An 18,566-nucleotide genomic window follows, 5' to 3' on the forward strand; every position below is an offset into this window, starting at 1 on the left:
AGAAGGGATTAAAGGGCAGCAGCCACCGAGTGCAATGTCTCTCCCTCCTCCCTTGCTCAGCACTGCTGCTGGGAGCAGGGCCACTGAGGACCTGCTACAGGAGTAGAAAGTGTGGCATCAGAGGCAAACAAATTGTCTTAAATTTGGGGATTTGGGTTTTTTTGTTTCTTTGGTTGGTTGGTTGCTTGGTTGGGGGTTTTCTTACCCTCTAGATCTTCTGCTTTTATGAACCACTTCCCCTCACTTCTTTTTGAATATAGTTAAATGGGGTGTCACACAAACCACTCTGCAACCTCATGTTTAGTAGCTGAGTACAGTGCTAAAGCCCTGCAGAAACTGAAAACAAATGGCTGCTCCCTCTAATCACATGGAGATTTGTATAGAGCTGTGTCCTCAAGCCCTTGCCCTTTGGCTGTCCAGGTGAGAGGCCTGAGGGTTACAACCTACAAATCCAGCGTTGCTTCTGTCAGGACAAAAACCTACAGTGTAGACCCTGTAATCTAGTTAAGTTAAGAAATATGAACTATGTCATTAATATCAGGTAGTATATCTACTCTGGAGACCTCAAAAGAACTCTTCTAGTCTCTCAGTGCATTTCTTTTCCACAAAGTGAAGAAGTGACTTTGTCAAAATATATAAAAACTGGGGAGGGAGGCTGTTTGCTCTCTTCTCTTGCTGCCATTCCAGTTACTGCTTACAACAAACACTGAAATATGAATTCAGAAATTATGATTGTGTGCTTTTCAATGGCAGGCAGAAATCTGCTGGGAAACAAATGCACTAGAGGTGCAAAACCAAATCCACAACAATGGTTTATACAGAGGGAAACAGTTTTATACACAGTTTAAGAGAATCTGCCTCCCACAGAAGAACAATGCAGCCGGCAGCCCAGCCTGTTACTGTGCTTTAGGGAAGTCCACTGCGCTGGGAAGGGAGATCTGCACAGTTAAAACTGCAGTTTTTTCTTGTGAACAAATAGCAAAAGCTATCTCCAGTGCTTCCACTGCTTAGAAGTAATCTGTCCAAGCCAGATACCAAATCTCCAATTCTTTATCTAAGTGGCAAAATCGTAGAATAGAATCACAGAAGATCTCAAGTTGGAAGGTACACATAAGGCTGGAGTCCAACTCCCTGCTCCTCTCAGGACTCCCCAACACTAAACCCAAGATCAGCATACTCCCTGCTGTCCTCAGGCCCAGGGGCTTTGGGCTACAGATGCCAGTTTGTAGTGAGACAGGGCCAAGAGTAGTGAGCCAGCCAGGGGTGTTTTTATCCCCCCATGTAATTTCTCAGGCTTGGGCTAAATCAGATTGTCTGCAAGGATAAAAACTTAGCCTGTTTCTGAAATCTCAGTTCTTGCCTCCTGCAATGTCGATCATGGTTTCTCTTACAGAAGTAAGGAAGAAAAATTACTTTCCCTGTTCACTTTGATACTTTTTTGTCCTTTCAATCCCGTGGGACTACCAGGAAAGCTAATTAGATTTTCTCCTAGATTGTTTATTTCTGAAATGAAAGTGCAGTTTGTGTAACACCTTATAATCACCTTTGTACTACTGTAATGCAGTATATGGGATAACTAAGAAATTATCCAACTTGTTAACCATGAAGGAAACATTGCAAGTCCTGGAACACAGAGAAGTCACCACTTGCTGTTTTTTAGCATCTATAGCCATCTTATACAGACTCTGTGTGTGGTGTGTCTGTGGGGAGCTAAACAGCCAGAAGAGGGTAGTATAAGTTAGTTAATAAACCTCATTTGTAAAAAAGAGGTATATTTGAGAGAAACATTTGCTTACATTTCTGGTTGCAAGGTAGAGAAATATAACTTTGAGAAACTCATCCCCAAGCATTTGTCAGAATATGGGAAGGCAGATTTACAGGCATAACTAAAAAGGATTAGACTGATAGCAGGACAGAGAGCTTTTTGCACTCTGTTAGCTCCTGTTTGACCAATGCCTGTATGAATAAAAATGCACATCCAAAGTAACTTCATTACTTTGATTTTAGGGGATAGCAGCACAAGTCAGCAAAACTAACAGTTTTACCAGGTGTATAATGCAGTGAATCTGAAAAGCCAGATAGGGAAGTCATGAAAATGTGGTTCAAGGCCAGGTAATAGAATATGAAACAGGAGCTTGCTGAGTTCACCAGATAGACGCACATTTGATGACCTGAATGAAAAGGCTCGTTTTGCTGCTGCATTTAACGTCTACCCAAAATAAAATGCTCCCAGAGCTTGTATGTAATAAATGAGTGTTCACAAAGGATATATTGCTGTATCTAGCAGAGCAGAAACACCAGCTCACAGGAGCTTTGGAGAATCCTCTTCTATGCCCGTGCTGAGGATTGTCCCCTATCAGTGCTCATGGCTGTAAACAGAACCGAATTGCTGCTGGGCATTTCATTATACAAAGAAATATCTACATGAGTTAGCCTGCAATTTTTTCTTTTCAAGAGATCAAACAGCAGCATTCTTCTCTGAGAAGCTGATAGGGCTTGCCTGAGGTGATACATGAAAGGATAAGGAAGATTGGGGGATGATTACTGTTATGTGCATCACAGTAGTGGTTAGAAATCCCTGACAGGATTAGGCCTTGATGATGCTATGTGTTGTACACTCATACGGGAGAGGAAAAGCTGTAGCCTGAAAAAAGAAGCTGAAGCAGACAAAAGGTGAGAGGGGAAACAGGTGCAAAGACATGAAATACCATGCCCAAGAGCATACAGCCAGGCACTGGGCAAGGAATAGAAAATTCCTGTTTCATCAACTTGCTTAAAGTAGAGCTGCTTTAAATAGCTCAGAGTTTGTTAGGTGAAAAAGACTGTATGTATGTTTAGAACTTGGAGAGGCAGTGAGAAGATAATACACGGTTTATTCATATTTTATTTGTATTCCACACCTGAAGCAAAGTGGAAATGCAAGCAGAATATTTTTTTCTATAATTCTTTTCCCCTCCACCCTTTCAAAAATAGCACATATTGGAAACACTGGAACTTTCCATTTCAAAGACTGTAACACCAGATTCTAAATGCTAAACTAGCTGCCCTTAGCCCTGCTGCTACAATGCAGCCATTTTCTCAGCTTGAGTGTGTGCACTATCCCTACGGAACACAAACAGCAAACAAGAGCTCGAGAAGGAAGGGGACAGAGCACAATGTATGCAGGTGGCAAAAGGATGTTAGACTAATTTCATCCCTTGAAGGGTTTAATCTCAGGTATTGTGAAAACCTTCATATAAGAGATTCAGAAAGCCTTTAAAGCAGCAATGTCCCCTCAAATAACCAGTTGTGAACTTGATCACAGTTTCCACTGGACTTGACTATTAGTTACAGAAAAGGCTTCTAAAATGACATGCAAATATCCAGCTGCCATGTCTGCTTCACTCAGTCCCATGTCTCTGACCATTTTTAATGTGGTATAGAAGCAAAACTGACTAAAGATTCTTTCTGGACATCATTCTGAATGATGCATAAAGGTTACAGTAATAAGCAGGTTCTCATAACATTTCCTGCCTTTGCATTTTGGCTTCACTGGCACACATTATGGAAAGTGATGTTTGATGAAGTCATTTTTCTGCATACCTTCGGCTCTGTGCTGCAATTCTAGGGGATCGTTTGCCATTTGTGTCAGTCTTGTTTGGCTGAGCTTCCCTCCTGACCTGCCTGTCCATTAAAAGGAGTGTAAGGATGTCCACGCAGAGTCGGCTAGTCTGGCTAGACTGTTTTCCCCTTGCGTTTCCATGCTGCCAGACACCATTCCCTGCAGAGGGATTTGGACTGATGATGAAGCTGGTAAGGGGACATTACCCCTTAGAAACATGCTTGAAGGGCTGCTGTTTACCTCGCTTCCTGGGTTGGCAACATTTACAGCACTGTTGCTCACTGTCCACAGGCAAGGGTAGTGGCTGGAAAAAAAGCAGTACAGATTGAATGACTTATTTCAAAGCATTTTCCCCTCCACAAGACTTGCCACGATAAAGCCAATTGCATTATCAGCTATTCAAATTGAGCTACTAAACTAGATCAGCCCTGCAGATCTTAAGTGAAAAATCACCATCACACCTGATGACCTTGGACAAAGGCATGGAGAGAAATACACAAATAGATATGAGGTTTCAAAACTTTAAGATCTTTGTTGTGAATGCTTATAAAGTTTTGAGAATTGCAGCTGATTTTCCTGGCACCTAAGTTAGAGAAGAAATGTGTGTTCATCTGGAGAAAAGAAGGGACAATATCTGATAATTAATTGACTCTCAAGGTCTAAATTCCATCCACTCCTAGATAGGTTCCTCATTTCATGCAGGAGAACAGTGAGGAATAAATGGAGAAAAGTAATTTAGCTTTACAATGATCACAGACTGTAGATACCAGAGTTCTCTGTGGTTGTTCCAAGATCCTGGTTTTCAGCAATGCTGGGGAAAAATTAAACTCCCGTTGATTTCAAAGCAGGAGATAACTAGCTTGTCAGAAAGATCTGTCCAGGAATCTTGATTTTGGCACTTAAGACACGTTTAAAATCCCGGACAGCAATTAAAGCTTGGGACAAAGTGTGAATCACTAGGGCAGTCATAAAAGCCTCAGTGCTCCTCATACCAGCAATTTTCCTGTAACCTTACCTGGGTCCAGGGCTGGCACCTCCCTTTGTGTGTGGCACTGAGAGCAAATTAGCATGTGGGGAGGATGGTAAAGTCCAGCTGTCATGTCCTGAGAATACCTGAAGATTGTTGCTGGAAGTCTCCAACAAATTAACTGGGGAGGAAAAAAAAAGCAACAAACAAATCCTCGGAAACATTGTCTTAAGGCAACAGAACATGGGCAGGCCTGAGGCAGCAATCTGATCATGAGGTTCCCAACCATAGGTAGAAAGACAAAATTCCCGTGTTCATTTGGAGAGTAGCAAGGTGCCATTGTAATTCCAGGTTTGATTTCTGAGAAGGTACAGCATGACAGACATATGATATGCATTTTTGCAAGCCTGAATAATAGTTTTTCATTAATTGACATATATCTGGCAATGTTTTGATACAGATTTCCTTATAATTCGAGGTTAAATACTTAATCAAGTTTTATAAATATTGCCCCATCTCTTGATGTAGGCCAGGTGTGATGGGGCTTGGAACAACCTGATCTTTAAGGTCCCTTTCAAGTCAAACAATTCTATGATTCTATGATAAATATTTCCATTAAACAGGAATTCTTGATAAATTATAATTAGCAAGCAGATTACTTTATCCTTACTCTTCTTTCTGACCAACTTTTTCTGATCGAAGTAGAACCAATTTCTGAAACTCAGGGCCCAGATCTAGAAAGTGAAAGGGACTCAAAAGATGTTCTGCCAATACCCAAATGCTTTCATCTCACATCAGCTCCTACCATGTTCTTGAAAGCTGCTTCGACTTGAGAGCTCAACTGCATCACGGCATGACACTGAAAGAAGACACGCAGTGCCCTTTTTGTATAATTGGGAGCTACACTTAAAGCAAGGTCATACACTCTCATTTATAATTAACAGTTACAGTGCACCCAGCTCTTTGTACCTCTTGTTTTGCTGCCTTAAACATACTCAGTGCATGAAGGGTTCAGTCCAGATTGTTACAGACACTCATTGTGCTCTTTCCTAGCCTCAGCTTATGCTTGTCTCAATGCTTGTGCTAACCTAAAGCAAGGGTCAGGCAGGCAGAGGAAACAAAGCAATGTTTTACAGCAGTACCTGTAGGTGAATGACTTCTCTGCATGTAGGGAGGTGGGTATGGAGCAGCCCGATGGCCCCGCAGTGCTGAATACCTCTCACAGCTGTGGGGAGTGTGTGAAGCTGGCAGAGGCAGAGGCCCACTGTACTGATAATTAGAGCTTCCTGGTGCACACATTGCATCAGGGTTGGAAATCAACCAGCCACCCACTTCGAGGGGAAAGAGAGAAGAAAACTATTATTATTGCACACAAATGCTGCAATACAATTAAGAAAGCAACCGGCCTTCTTGCAGAACTACCCGTGCCTCGGAAATACCAGGTGAGTCCAAGATACTGGTTTTCAGGACAACTGACAAAAAAAATCAAAATGCCCCCCAAAAAAACAAAATGCCCCAAAAGCCCCAAACCACCAACCCTAAAAACAAGACCTGAAAGCAACTATGAACATGAACACCAAAGAACAAATGAAAGAAAAACTATCGTTAAAACAAACAAAAACTCTGCTCCCCCCATTTTTACCTGTTTACCAATGAAAGATAATTTTATAGGTGGTAAAAATATTGACAGTTACAAATACAAAATAAAAAAAGGGGGTAAGAAAGTAAAAATGTCGTATATCATCTTGATTCTAGATTCCTTTTAATACTGAAAAACTGAATCACAAGGAAAATGATCCCTCTGCAGAACCTTTCACATTGTTTTCTGCTGTGAGGTGTCTTCGATCTTTTTTTTTTTTAAAGGGTCTCTTTCTATGAACAAAATTCGGCACTCAGTAAATGACTGAGCCAGTTATGAGCCAGTTAAGTAAGTCACAGGTTGCCAGCACCCATCATACCACACAAAACTTCCAGCTGACATGAATAAAAACCTTACTGTGAGAATATGTCATATGTTGACCTTCAGAGACTGTCTCTGGAGCATCCTTAGAATGATTTCTGAAAAGCAAAATATTTAGTGGTAAAACTTCTCATTGAAAAATAACAAAAGTTATAAACAGAACTGTTCACTAAAAATTGGAGAAGTGAGTTAAAAAGAGGGGGAAATCCATCTTCCTTAACTACTACTGCTAGGCAGCAGTAGACCTTTCCACATTCTGCCATAAAGGAAACAGGAGCTTACATTTCACAACATACACAAAAATGTTTGTAAGTTTGTGCCATATCTGGGGACTGAACCTGGCGTTCTAAATCTATCTGTGGGCACCATTCCTCCTTGCAGGCCTCCTCCCCAGACCAAGGCAGGGCTTTGCCTCCTGCTCAGCCAGGCAAGCTGAAGGCAGCATTCCCACTTCTGCAACTGCAAACCCTGATGCTGAGACACAGCAGCTTCTTAAGTGATGAGAGGAATGAAAGGAAATACAGATTCTCCTTCAGGCACGTGGGGCACTTCACGTGTCAAAAGACATAGCAGGTCTAAACAAAATCTGTTAGCAATTATGGGCTGGAATGCATCATTTGGATGCCCATCTGCAGTAAAACAGATGATGCAAGCAAAATTTCAAAAGATAAACCACAATTTGTTTCCAATGGAAGCATCTCTGACATCTTACATACGTACATCTTCGCACCTACGGGTTACTTTTAATGAAGACACCATACATTATCGCACAGTTTTAATAACAGTAGTGTACTTACAGTTACAGTGCAATTTCATTTCAGTTATGCTTTTTGACATCTGCAGTTAACTTTTATTCTCCCTGACCTATCAAATTACAGGATTCACTGGAGTGCAAGTACAATTTAGTGACCATATGCCGAGTATAACATTACTGGGGAAGTTCACACCATCTCATCTCAGACTTCCCGTGCAGACAGTGCTAAGTCTTGAATCCCCAACAGAATATTCACCCATTTCAGACACTATTGTAATAATTATACAATTTCTCCACTAATATCAGTGGAGAAACTCTGGATTTAAAACAGCAGAAACAAGATTCAATTATGCCATTTTTCTTTCATATTGTGATGCAACGGTTTTAACCATATCAGCAGCAAAATGATACTGATAAAAACCCAAAAGAGCTACAGAGCAAAAAAAGATTAACTCACCTTTCCTTTGCATCCAGGAATGCTTTGGCAAAGGGATTATACTTGATTTTGAGAGCTGTTATCTTGAGTTTACAGAAAACAAAGCATGTTAGTGAAGGCAATTTGGAATAGAAACTTTATGAAACATCTTCCAGAATAATCTTAAGTGAAACTTTCTGGGTTAGTCTAAAATATACCTCCACACTTTATGTTTTCCAGGGCTAGTTAGGAGACAGTTTTGCTCTTTGCCGAGTGCTGTGTACTTATCAGTGCCACAGGCAGAACACCAGTTGGGGCAACCTGGCATGAGTTAGTCTGGCAAATCCTGTGGGATGGTGGACCATTTCAAGAGTTTAAACACTAAATTCCCATCAAGTATGAATAAAATCTGCAGCAATACTAGCTAACAGATGTGACATGGGAGTTAGCAATTCTCACAGTCCAAAGCATACATCAATTACATTTTCAGGATTGGGAAGAAATTTTTCCATGGAATATTGTGCTGTTACACAATTTTATGTACTATAAGGAGCAGGGAGAGAGAGGGTTATCATTATAACTATCAGTTATTGCTGGAGAAAGATATTGGACTTGACTGTAGGGCTGTAGGGTTCTTTGTTTTTTTCCTGTAAAGGATTGGGATGCCAGGACAGATGGACCAGTCTGGAACAGCTGTGGCAGGATATTAAGCTAAGCCTGGCTTAGTACTGCAGCCAGACTCCAGATTAGTCAATGTTCTACTGCAGAGAGACGACAGAGTATTAGACTGGATGGAACATTACACTGCATGGGACTGAAGGGGAAACAAGAAAAAAGCAGGCTGGTCTTGTAGATAATAACCTTTTAATATATCTCATCAATGGTGACCAAGAGCACAGTGTGGCATCCACCCACCTCTTCATTTTGGTAGGCAGTCACAGCTATGAACTGCGTCTCAGGGAAGGAGCAGTTCATCACCATCCGGTGGGGGCCTCCCACGCGAACTATGTGTACCTGGGGCTCATATTTATGCAGGGAGTTCAACATTATCTGCAGAAAGCAAAACAGAGAGAAAGACACCACTCTGGTATCTCACAGCTGCTCTTTTGCTCTGGCTTGATAATAGACCAGACGTCACTGTTAAACCTCCCCGTCAGTGATTATTGAAACAGAAGGACAGGTACCGTCTTCTCAGAATCACAGAATAAGCAAAGTTGGAAGGGACCCATAGGGATCCCTGTACAGGACCATCCCCAAGAGTCACACCATGTGCTGGAGAGTATCAGCTAAATGCTTCTTGAACTCAGACAGGCTTGGTGCTGTGACCACTTCCCTTCCCTTATGAAAACCACAGGGCTGAACAGAATGAGACTTCACTGGACTTGTATTTAAAGCTTTTTATACAGCAGCATTAGTGTATATTTATATCAGCAGCTATGGCCCTCAAACCAGCTGCAGTAGAGGCTGCTGAAACAGATCGGGGCACTCCCTGTCCTACTTCTACTATCTGAAAGACTCAGAGAATCACCATCACAGAAAAAGTGGGGCCAGGAGGGAGCTGAGGGAGTCACGTAGTCACCTCTCTGGGCAAGATGAAGTGTATCTAAACAAATCTTGGCAGATCTCTCTAACCTGGCAATAAAAGCTATGAATAGCATTGATTCTGGGCTATTAAATTAAATTGTTTTATTATCTCTACTTCAAGAAAAAGATTTTTTTTGTTAAATCTATACTTTGCAAAGTGATGTATGCATAGATACATACATACATACATACATATATATAAGAAAGAACACAGCTATTAGCATAAAGCACCACTAGTCAGCTACTACTTTCTAATACTATCATACAATGGGAAGCTGAAGCACAGAATGGGGACATGGTTTACCTTAACACTGTTGTCAAGATTTCAAAAGAAAACAAGGGAAGCTTCAGTCATTTGTTATTTGGTGACTGTTGTCTGGGCTCTGTTTCTCATATGGCTTTTCCTCCCCTGCTTTCTACTGTGTTCCTCTCCACTTCATCATATATACATACCATGTTCCCCTGTACTTTTTTCCCAGGGTCTCTTCGACCCTCCAAGTTTCCTGTAGCTTTTATTTCCTCCCATGCATATTTTTTCTGAGGTCCTGGATGCAAGAAAAGCATTTGCAAGCTCAGATCCTCTTTTATGCTGCACAGTCATTCTTGTGTGCTGGTTCCATGTTATGACTTATGAAAAGTCAGATCATCTTCCTGTTCTCCAGTCTGTAAAAACTGAGATAATTTCCTACCTAATTAGGGTACTAGGCTTATGGAAGTACCTCACAAACCTAATGAAAATAACAAATAGAAAATGTATAACATTTATGTGGAAAAAATTGATTCTGGGCTGACAAGTATCATCCACTGTAGGAGTTTTGTACTAAACAAATGAGCAAACAAAAGGTCTTGTGCAACATTTTGCCTTTAGATGCATCATCAAAAATAAAATATGAAATAAAAGTAATTTCCCTGTTTGCATTTTTAAGGGGTTCAAAGAGAAAGTCACTTATTTCTGGTACATGTGGTTTCTTTCCAAAGGCCAAAGCTGATTCAATAGAATATTGATAATTATCATGATGCAGAAGCAGACATAGCAATTATTTCATTTAGGAGCAGCCTTTTATTCTGCTATCTGACTCCTGCCAACATTCCACTTACACCAAACAGCATTGGGGAACACAACAAAAACCTAATACCCGTGGCCATTTTTCCCCTCTTTCTCTGAAGTCCTATGTAAAAATCCCCAGCACACAAGACCAACTCTGAAAAGCTCCCTGATGATTAAGTAAACCACAGCACTCTGTCTCTCTTAACATCAAGAAGTCCATTAAAATCTGAAAGTGCCAATTAAGGCCTGTTTATCCCTGTTTACATTTGGCCTCCAGAGAATAATTGGCATCTGTGGGTGAAGAGGCCTGTAAGGGCTTCTATAATTACATAAATGCACCCTTGATATTTCTTGATTGGTAGGTGCTTGCAATTGAAGCCAGGAGGTGTATGTGGAAACATCAGGCCATACCTGCCCACTCCCATTGAGCTTGTTGGTAAGTTTGACTTTGCTGAAGGAAATGGCAGCTTTCATCCAGTGGGCCCCAAAGTTGGGAGAGTCTGGGTGGATGTAGACGCAGCTGTGGTTTGGTGGCTCTGGTTTCCCAGCTGGCACCCATTCTCCATTGATGTACTTCCATCGGTGGCCATCAGTCGGAGCAAAGTCCAGCAGGAAGGAATACATGGCATTTGGGTCCAAGCCTGACACGCTGATCTTCAAAACGGGGAACATCCGCCTGGCCGAGGAAACAAAAAGGGGAGACATCACTGGAAAATGGTTTTGAAGACTCTCCTCAGTATGTTTGTGTCCAGATGCTCACACAATAGTTGAGTGTAAAAAATATCCTTCCTCACTCCCTCCTTCTATCCAGCTGAAGAAGTCTCTTAAAGGTTAATATTTTATTTTACTTTAGTTCAATCATTTGGAAAAAAACTCATGTTATCTTAAAGTAGGGCACTAAGGTCTTGATCATGCCAGGAATTACGAACATAATGAGATGTGTATAGGATCATCAGAATCCATGGGATCTGGACATGGTAAATACATACTTAGGTGTGGAACCAGAAAGAACAAACAGCTTTAAACAGAGCTGAAAATGACTGAGAAGGTGGAGCTGAACCACAGCTTCACTGCAGAATCCTATTAAAAAGTGCACTTTGGTGTTTAGATTGACCTTGTTACACTCTACCATGTTCTGTCCAGTGGCCAAGTCCCACTTTGACTGACTCTGGATATATCCTCTGAAATCATCCTGCACTCTCCAGCAATCAGGACATAATACTAATGAGGTATTCAACGGACACCAGTTAGATTTATTGACCACACTACTCTATACAAAAAAGTTTTCTTTCTTCCTCTGAAGGGATGGTCATATTCTAGAATTTTGTGAGCAAAGTCGGTCAGTTCCCTCTGTCAGTTCCCATGGTTCTTGTGTTGTTCTACCCAACATCTCCCACTTGAGTAGTGATTTCCAGGTAGCACTATTCTAAATGCCCTAATCTGCTACATTTTCCTTGTCTAAAAAATTTTCTTTAAATTATCAGGGTTGTGTCATGTTGGTATGGCATGACTTAAATTTAATAAAATGCCTTTTTATATAATTTTCCATTGTTTTCCACATATTTCATTACTCTTTCATTCAAAGTACATCCTAAATTCTTAATATAGGGATATATTAAAAAGTTTGTAGTTAGCTGAAACTTTTTTTCTCCCTTTCTTAAGTGCAACTATTCACATACTGTCCCATTACAATCATATAATTATCCAGTTTGAGAAGTTCTGGTTAAAATCCTTGCCGTTGTACCTTGCACTTGGCAGTTCTTCCAGTAATTTGGTCCCGTACTTCCATATTCCTTGACCTCATCTGCTTGATCAGGTTCTTTTGCTTTTAGTTCCATCTTACATGCAATGTTGTCCTTTTCTAAGCTCTAAACATCTATCCAGCCTTCCACAATCTTGTGCATTTAAAACTAAAATCCTACCTGTGCTTAGCTGGAGGAAAATGCTCCTTTTGTGCTTAAAGGTCCATGCCACCTTTCCTCAACCCCCTTTTAACTATTCTTTTTTCTTTTGTAAAATAGATTTGCAGGAGCTCACAGCTTGACTTCCAGCAGTGTTCTGCCTGTCCCAGTGCTTGTGACTGACACCGCAAAGCTTTGAATTGACACCTCTGTGCCTGAAAGTCTGCAGCAAAAGAGTTAGTAAATTCCAACAGTTTCAGGAACTGGGAATAATTTGTGGTCAGAAGAACAGAGGAGTCTCCCAACAAAGGCATCCTATTCTTAGCTTGTCAAGGAACATATGTAATTGCTGTTGTGTATCACCTCCAACATTCTTCTCATATGAGTCACAGGCCTTCCTGCCACAGACACCTCTACGCTGACCTCTCCCGGCAACTGGCATTTTTCCATGACACATTTTAATGGGCAGGCCAATGAATCTTTGAGCTCCTTTTCTCTGTGGGCGCAGGGAGACTGGTTACACCAAAGAAACCACAGCAATGGCCTGAGGTCTGTGGCCATAGGGCTAAGGTAGCTCTCTAGGCTTAGTTAGGCCGCGGTGCAAGACATCCAAAATACATAAAGGAGCTGAAACTCCAGGCTCTTTCGAGGGACACTGAAAATCTTTGCCCCTGCAGCCATACTCTCTTGTGACACTCAAATACAGATTGCTAACAATCATTCTCCCATGACACCCCACTCACCACCTACCTTTCTGGATACCTTTATATAGTTCTTGCTGTATATATTCAGCACCTTCTGCTGACAGGAAAAGACAGGATTTCAGAAATTTGAGATTTTTCATCTAATATTGATAATTGGTGATGTAGGGTCAGTGCAACACTGAGGAAGATATCATAGAATAATTATAGAAACATAGAATTGTTTGGGTTGGAAGGGGCCTTAAAGATCATGCAGTTCCAAACCCCTGCCATGGGCAGGGACACCTTCTACTAGACCAGGTGCACCAAGCCCCATCTAACCTGGCCTTGAACACATAAGGGATGGGAGACCCACAATTTCTCTGGACAACCTGCTCCAGTGCCTCACTGCCCTCAGTAAAGAATTTCTTCCTAATATCTAATCTAAATCTGCTCTCATTCAGTTTAAGGCAGTTACCCGTTGTTGTATCACTCCATTGCCATCTAAAAAGTCCCTCTCCAGTTAGAGGATTTATATGCTACATGTATCTTTCTGACCAGGATGTACCAGCCACCCAATTGATGTGATAAAATGTATGGATGCATTGCTCCCTCCATCCCTTAGACCTTCTACAGTTGGTCTTCAAAGATATATAGATGAAAGATGATTTAGACATATAGATGAAATTGAACTAGAGGGGAAAATAAATCACATGAAAATTTAATTTCACTACATTTCCCAGGGCTATTTCTGTTACATACAGGTTGTTAATTCCTCTGCCCACAATGCAGGCTTCTCTGCCTTTCTATTTGAAAGGCTTGAGTTTATCCCCGAAGGACCTATAGACCAATGCCAGAAGAAAATACAGTCATCATCAACTCTAACCTCCTACAGCACCAAGATTATAGCATTTCCCTGTGTTAACCAGCTTCCCTCACAATTAATGCCTGCCTTGCTTGGACCAGCATGTCTTGACTGTACAGATTTAAATGATGGAGAACTTACCATGGAGAACTTGTTCAGCTGATTAAAGTGGTTTTATTGCTAATATCTGTCTTTTAGCCTGGCAAATGGTGATTTCTCCAAATTTGTTTCAGTCAGAATGTTTGTTTCAATGATCAAGTAGGTGCACATGTGACCCCCATTACTGCAACAAATGCGAACTTCAGCCTCTTGAATTTATTTAGAGCAGATCTGCTACCATTACTCCACAGTGCAGAACTTGAGTGGGAAGATGTTTGATACATCTTCCCTTGAATGTGCAGGAACCAGTAAAGCTGCTTTAGCATTTAAGCCTGCAAAGGCCTTCTTTCCCCCTACTCACATTTGCCTTCATTGAACCCCTGTGGATTGTTCCCATCAGAGGAGATCAGTGCCTTCCTGCCTCCAGGCAATAATGGGGATTGCAAAGTCTCAGGATGCTGCATACCTAATATGGTATAACCACTGAGACAGAAAACCTACTCAATCAGAAAAAAGAGCGTTTGATATTGAAGTGTCAGTTGGATACAACAAATCTGAGTAAAATAGGAGATGGTTTCCCACCGTATCAGCTGCAACCATTGGGACGTATTTTGCGATAAACCACGTGGTTTAATTTTAGTGATGTCTATCCTGGTCAGAATGTATCTATCTTCCCCGTGTACCTAGACATATTGCTAGGGCAGGTGATTATTATAATGAATTATAATACAGCCACAGAGACAAATCTGTGTACTAACACTGAAGATGGTTCATCTAACTGTGGCATTTTGGGACCCTTGGTACCAATTAGAGATGATGGAATAAGAGCAGATAGAACTGTGCATGCTAGAATTTGATGCCTGAGGATCACTAGTCAATTAGACTTTCATTCTCTGGGATGCTCCTGGATCAGGTTTCAGTTTAATTTCTGGGTTTTGCTAACAAAATGTCCGTACCAACTGTTTTAGTTTTCACACACAGTAAGTTTAGACCAGCTCTTCTCTTTCATAGTGGAACACGGTTTTCAAAAGCATTCGTATACCCTTCAGCAAGAATGATTGAGTTAGTTATACTGATTGAAGCAGCAGCAGCATAAGGTCAATATTTTTTCTACTGAGAATCCCTCTGGAGACAAAAATTCTGAACCTGAAAAAAACTCAGCACTCATAGGAAACTGTCTCAAGTTTGTCTTTTTTTGAATAGCCTGGACTTGTTCAGAGATCTTTGTTGCAGGCCACAGTTTGTATTTCCTTTTTTTTTTTTTTTTTTGGTGCAATAATGTGATTTTTATGAAAGATACTTTCAGAAACACAAGAGATCCTTTCTCATTGTCCCTGATGCTACAGTAACTTTGGTAAAAGGACTTATGCAGATGACTGTGTGACATACTTCTGTAGTTTGTTATTTTGATCATAAAGAGCCTATTCCTGCCCCCACTGACATTACTAGAGATGTCACGGGTTTTAGAAAAGGTAGACTCAAGCTGATAAGGCATGTATAAGTTAGAATAACAAAAATAAGGCAGCTTACACAATGAAATAAAAAGTAACAACACACGTTCGGATAGATTTCCTCATCATCATAAAAAGATTTTGTCTATGCACTCACCCTGACATTTTAGAGGGAACTAATATCACAATGCAGTCATGATTTATATTAGCTGGGAGGAAAGAAACTGAAAAAAGCCTGTTGGTAAGGTGCAATTCTTTGCACCAATTTAATGAATTTTAGGCAAACCCTTCTTACCTCATTTTTGGTCACTTCTGCTGCCAAGGAGTCAGTTTAAACTACTGTATACTAAGAGTAAGTCCACTCAGAAGTTTGCTGTAGCCTAACAGCAGTTTTTAAAGCAATTTAAATGAAGCAAAAGCAGCTTCTCGGTGTAAGGAGAACCTCAGTAGCAGATTTCTATCACTGTAGTTTATAAGAGGAATCAGAATGGCAACAGGTACTGTTACCCAGGAGCTGGTATTTTGGGCAGGTAGCTGTTGTCTTACCAGAGTAACCCTGCTGTGCTGACAGACTAGATTTTTCCTTTTTACTGCTTTCACCTATGTCCCTTGTCAAACTACAGCCAACAGTAATTTCATCCACAAATTCTGCTAAAATGAAAACTGCAAAATCAATGAAAGTCCACAAGTAAATTTCCATCTCTTAATTCCTCTCTCGTATGTGGATCTCCTGAGAGGTCTCGCAAAAGAAACGTATGCATGTTGGGAGGTGGGGATGGGAGTTGCAGCAGAGGGTACATTAAATGAAAACCTTAGTGCCACTGTACTGGCAAACCTTTATTTTAGTAGCTGCTTGTCTGTTATGAGCTGGACTCTGCTGTCAGCCTAATTCAGAGCAGAACCTCTGTGGAGAGCCTCCCTCAAGCCAGTGCCTGGTTCAGAAAGAGTATCCTTCTTGACAGGTTTTGAACTCTTTTCCTGTGCCTTTCCATGTTCCCCAAATAGTAAGATATGTTATCCATTAACATCACAATATTTTGTCTTTCTAAAACTATGTATGTTAACCAATATTCTGCACTGGTTTCTAAGGGCACCAGCAAAAACTATGGAGCCATGCCAGTGTGGGACCACGCATACATACATACCACATAGAACACAGTTTTATTATACCCCATTCTAGTACAGACTGCTTGTAAAGCTGTTAATATCCAAGACCAGAGAGATGAAAACTGCAGCTGGGATAACAGCACCAATCTGCTTCTGTACAGTAATTTGAGGTCTACAGGTAAGGACTTGCTAATAAAGGCTGGTAGTTATTAGCACAAAAAGTCATTCCAAAGGTTTTGAGAGGTACATCTATTCCCTTGCAAAAGTTCCCTTTTTGTGCAGCCTTAAGTCAGTCAATATATTTTTCCAGCATGTTTCAAAGCAGGAATAATGGGTGGCAGGAGTGGTCTGGCAGTGACCAAAGAGGAGCAGGGACACCCCATTTTGTTCATATGCTGGTTTTAGGGGACTACGAGGATGCAGTCCCCTAAAAACTGTTGTGTGCTCATCGCAGTTCTTTCGAGTCTGCACACACAGTTTATTATTATAGCACTTAACCCCCCTGGCTGTCACCTACACTCAGCCCACAGATCACTCACCTGCCGTTCTTGGTCACGATCATCTCATTAGTGACTTCCCTGAATCTCTGCCAGAGCGTCGCATCCTCTAAGACAACCTGGAGCTGTTTCTCAGTGGGGTCGCCTTTGTCTCTCCCAGCCCGGAGTTCACTCTCCACTACGCTGAGCAGCCTGGAGACGGTGCAGTCGCTGGGTTTTTTGCAGCCCAGGTCTGCCATGACGACTTTACTGCCAGAAACTTCAGGTAGCTGCTGAAAAGACAAAAATAATGAGCTACATAAAAAAACCCAAGTCAGTTCATTGGGCAACGACTGACAAACATGCTCTCCTCACTCTTTTGCCACTGACAAGCTCTTTCCTCTGGAAGTCCCAATGGGCAGTGACACCAGCGTGTGGAGGTTTACGCACACGCTCCACACAAAAAGAGGACTATCTCCTAATTACCTGTCAGACAGTCAGGTGGGTGGCAGGCTGATGACTCAATTGGCTGCCTTGAAAGAAGAGTCCTCCATCCAAATTAGCATGCTTTTATCTTTTTTCAACCTGAAGTGGGTCTAATTGTTCTGCTTGAGAACCAGGTTTCCATTAATGAAAATTGTTTCATTTCCAGACTGAAACAATGCATGGAAATTGCATTCACGCTGGTGCGGACTCTGACTGAAGGAGCTGGTAAGAGTCAAGATAGTTACACAGAGAAGGTAGTCTTAAAATATTTTCACAGGGCATGTTGAATAAATGCATTAACCTCATTCCTCTACGTCCCTAGATCAAAATGTAATAGTAAGAGACCGTTCTGCATTGAGGAGAATGCACAAGGAGAAGGTAGCACCCCTAGATTACACTGTTGATGCATATTTTGTCCATCCTTTGGTCCCACTGTCATTCAAAAACCTCTGCTGCACCTTACAAGTGCTGAACTTCCCACTGGCTGCATTTCCAGGGATAGACTCCACACTTCTGTGGCTGAGTGTGAGCTTAACTGCCTGAGGCCTGGCATTGCTGACCGCTTAAGGTCCATCTCATACAAAGGCTTGCTCAGCATCCTTGAAACAGGCATTCCCTCTGAGACCTCCTCTGACAAGCCTAATCCAACAACACATACTCCCCACAAAGAAGCCACCATTTTACTGAGAAGTCCAACAACTTCAGCATTCAGCCAAGGATGTGAGAGACCTGGGTTTAGTTCCATTCGAGAGGTTTAAGTGCAGGCCCTGTGAATGCCAGTGACCCGTAAATACTGGACTTTGGCATACAGCAAGGCACTTGAGTGCCTAACTTCTCCTGATACATCTATCTCTGATAGTGTCTCTGAAATTTCTGGTCTGTTGGACGTAAGAGAGTCAGGGATTTGATTATGAAAATGTAGTGTTGGAGGTCATTTTTAGAGAAATATACTTTTTGTGTACTAATTGAGAACATTGCATTCTTTTAGTTCAATAGCCCGTGTTGAACTTCTATGCTTCTGACTCTTTAAATCCATCATTTGACAAGGCTCAACAAACAGATCTCACAGTTAAGAAGCTGAGAGATACTATCTACCTAAATAGCAATGGCCAGAGCTTGATGGCACCTTATTTGGCAACAAGTCCTGCTACTAATCCCTCAAGCCCTGCATG

General features: G+C 41.4%; 1 protein-coding gene across 1 annotated transcript; it reads right to left on the reverse strand.

The window, feature by feature from the left end:
- Positions 1–2,880: 2,880 nt before the first annotated feature.
- TBX19 (T-box transcription factor 19) lies at positions 2,881–17,183 on the reverse strand. The gene is made up of 8 exons (XM_027727619.2): positions 16,972–17,183; positions 10,741–11,005; positions 8,613–8,747; positions 7,740–7,801; positions 6,565–6,626; positions 5,711–5,899; positions 4,617–4,749; positions 2,881–3,905 (listed from the first exon to the last, which is right to left on the reverse strand). The coding sequence occupies exons 1-8, from the start codon at positions 17,166–17,168 to the stop codon at positions 3,671–3,673; spliced, it is 1,278 nt and encodes a 425-aa protein (XP_027583420.1). The 5' UTR covers positions 17,169–17,183; the 3' UTR covers positions 2,881–3,670.
- Positions 17,184–18,566: the final 1,383 nt, after the last annotated feature.

This window comes from Pipra filicauda, unplaced genomic scaffold (genome assembly GCF_003945595.2).
Source record: "Pipra filicauda isolate LSUMZ 115617 unplaced genomic scaffold, ASM394559v2 scaffold64_size3178608_pilon, whole genome shotgun sequence".
Taxonomy (NCBI): Eukaryota; Metazoa; Chordata; class Aves; order Passeriformes; family Pipridae; genus Pipra; species Pipra filicauda.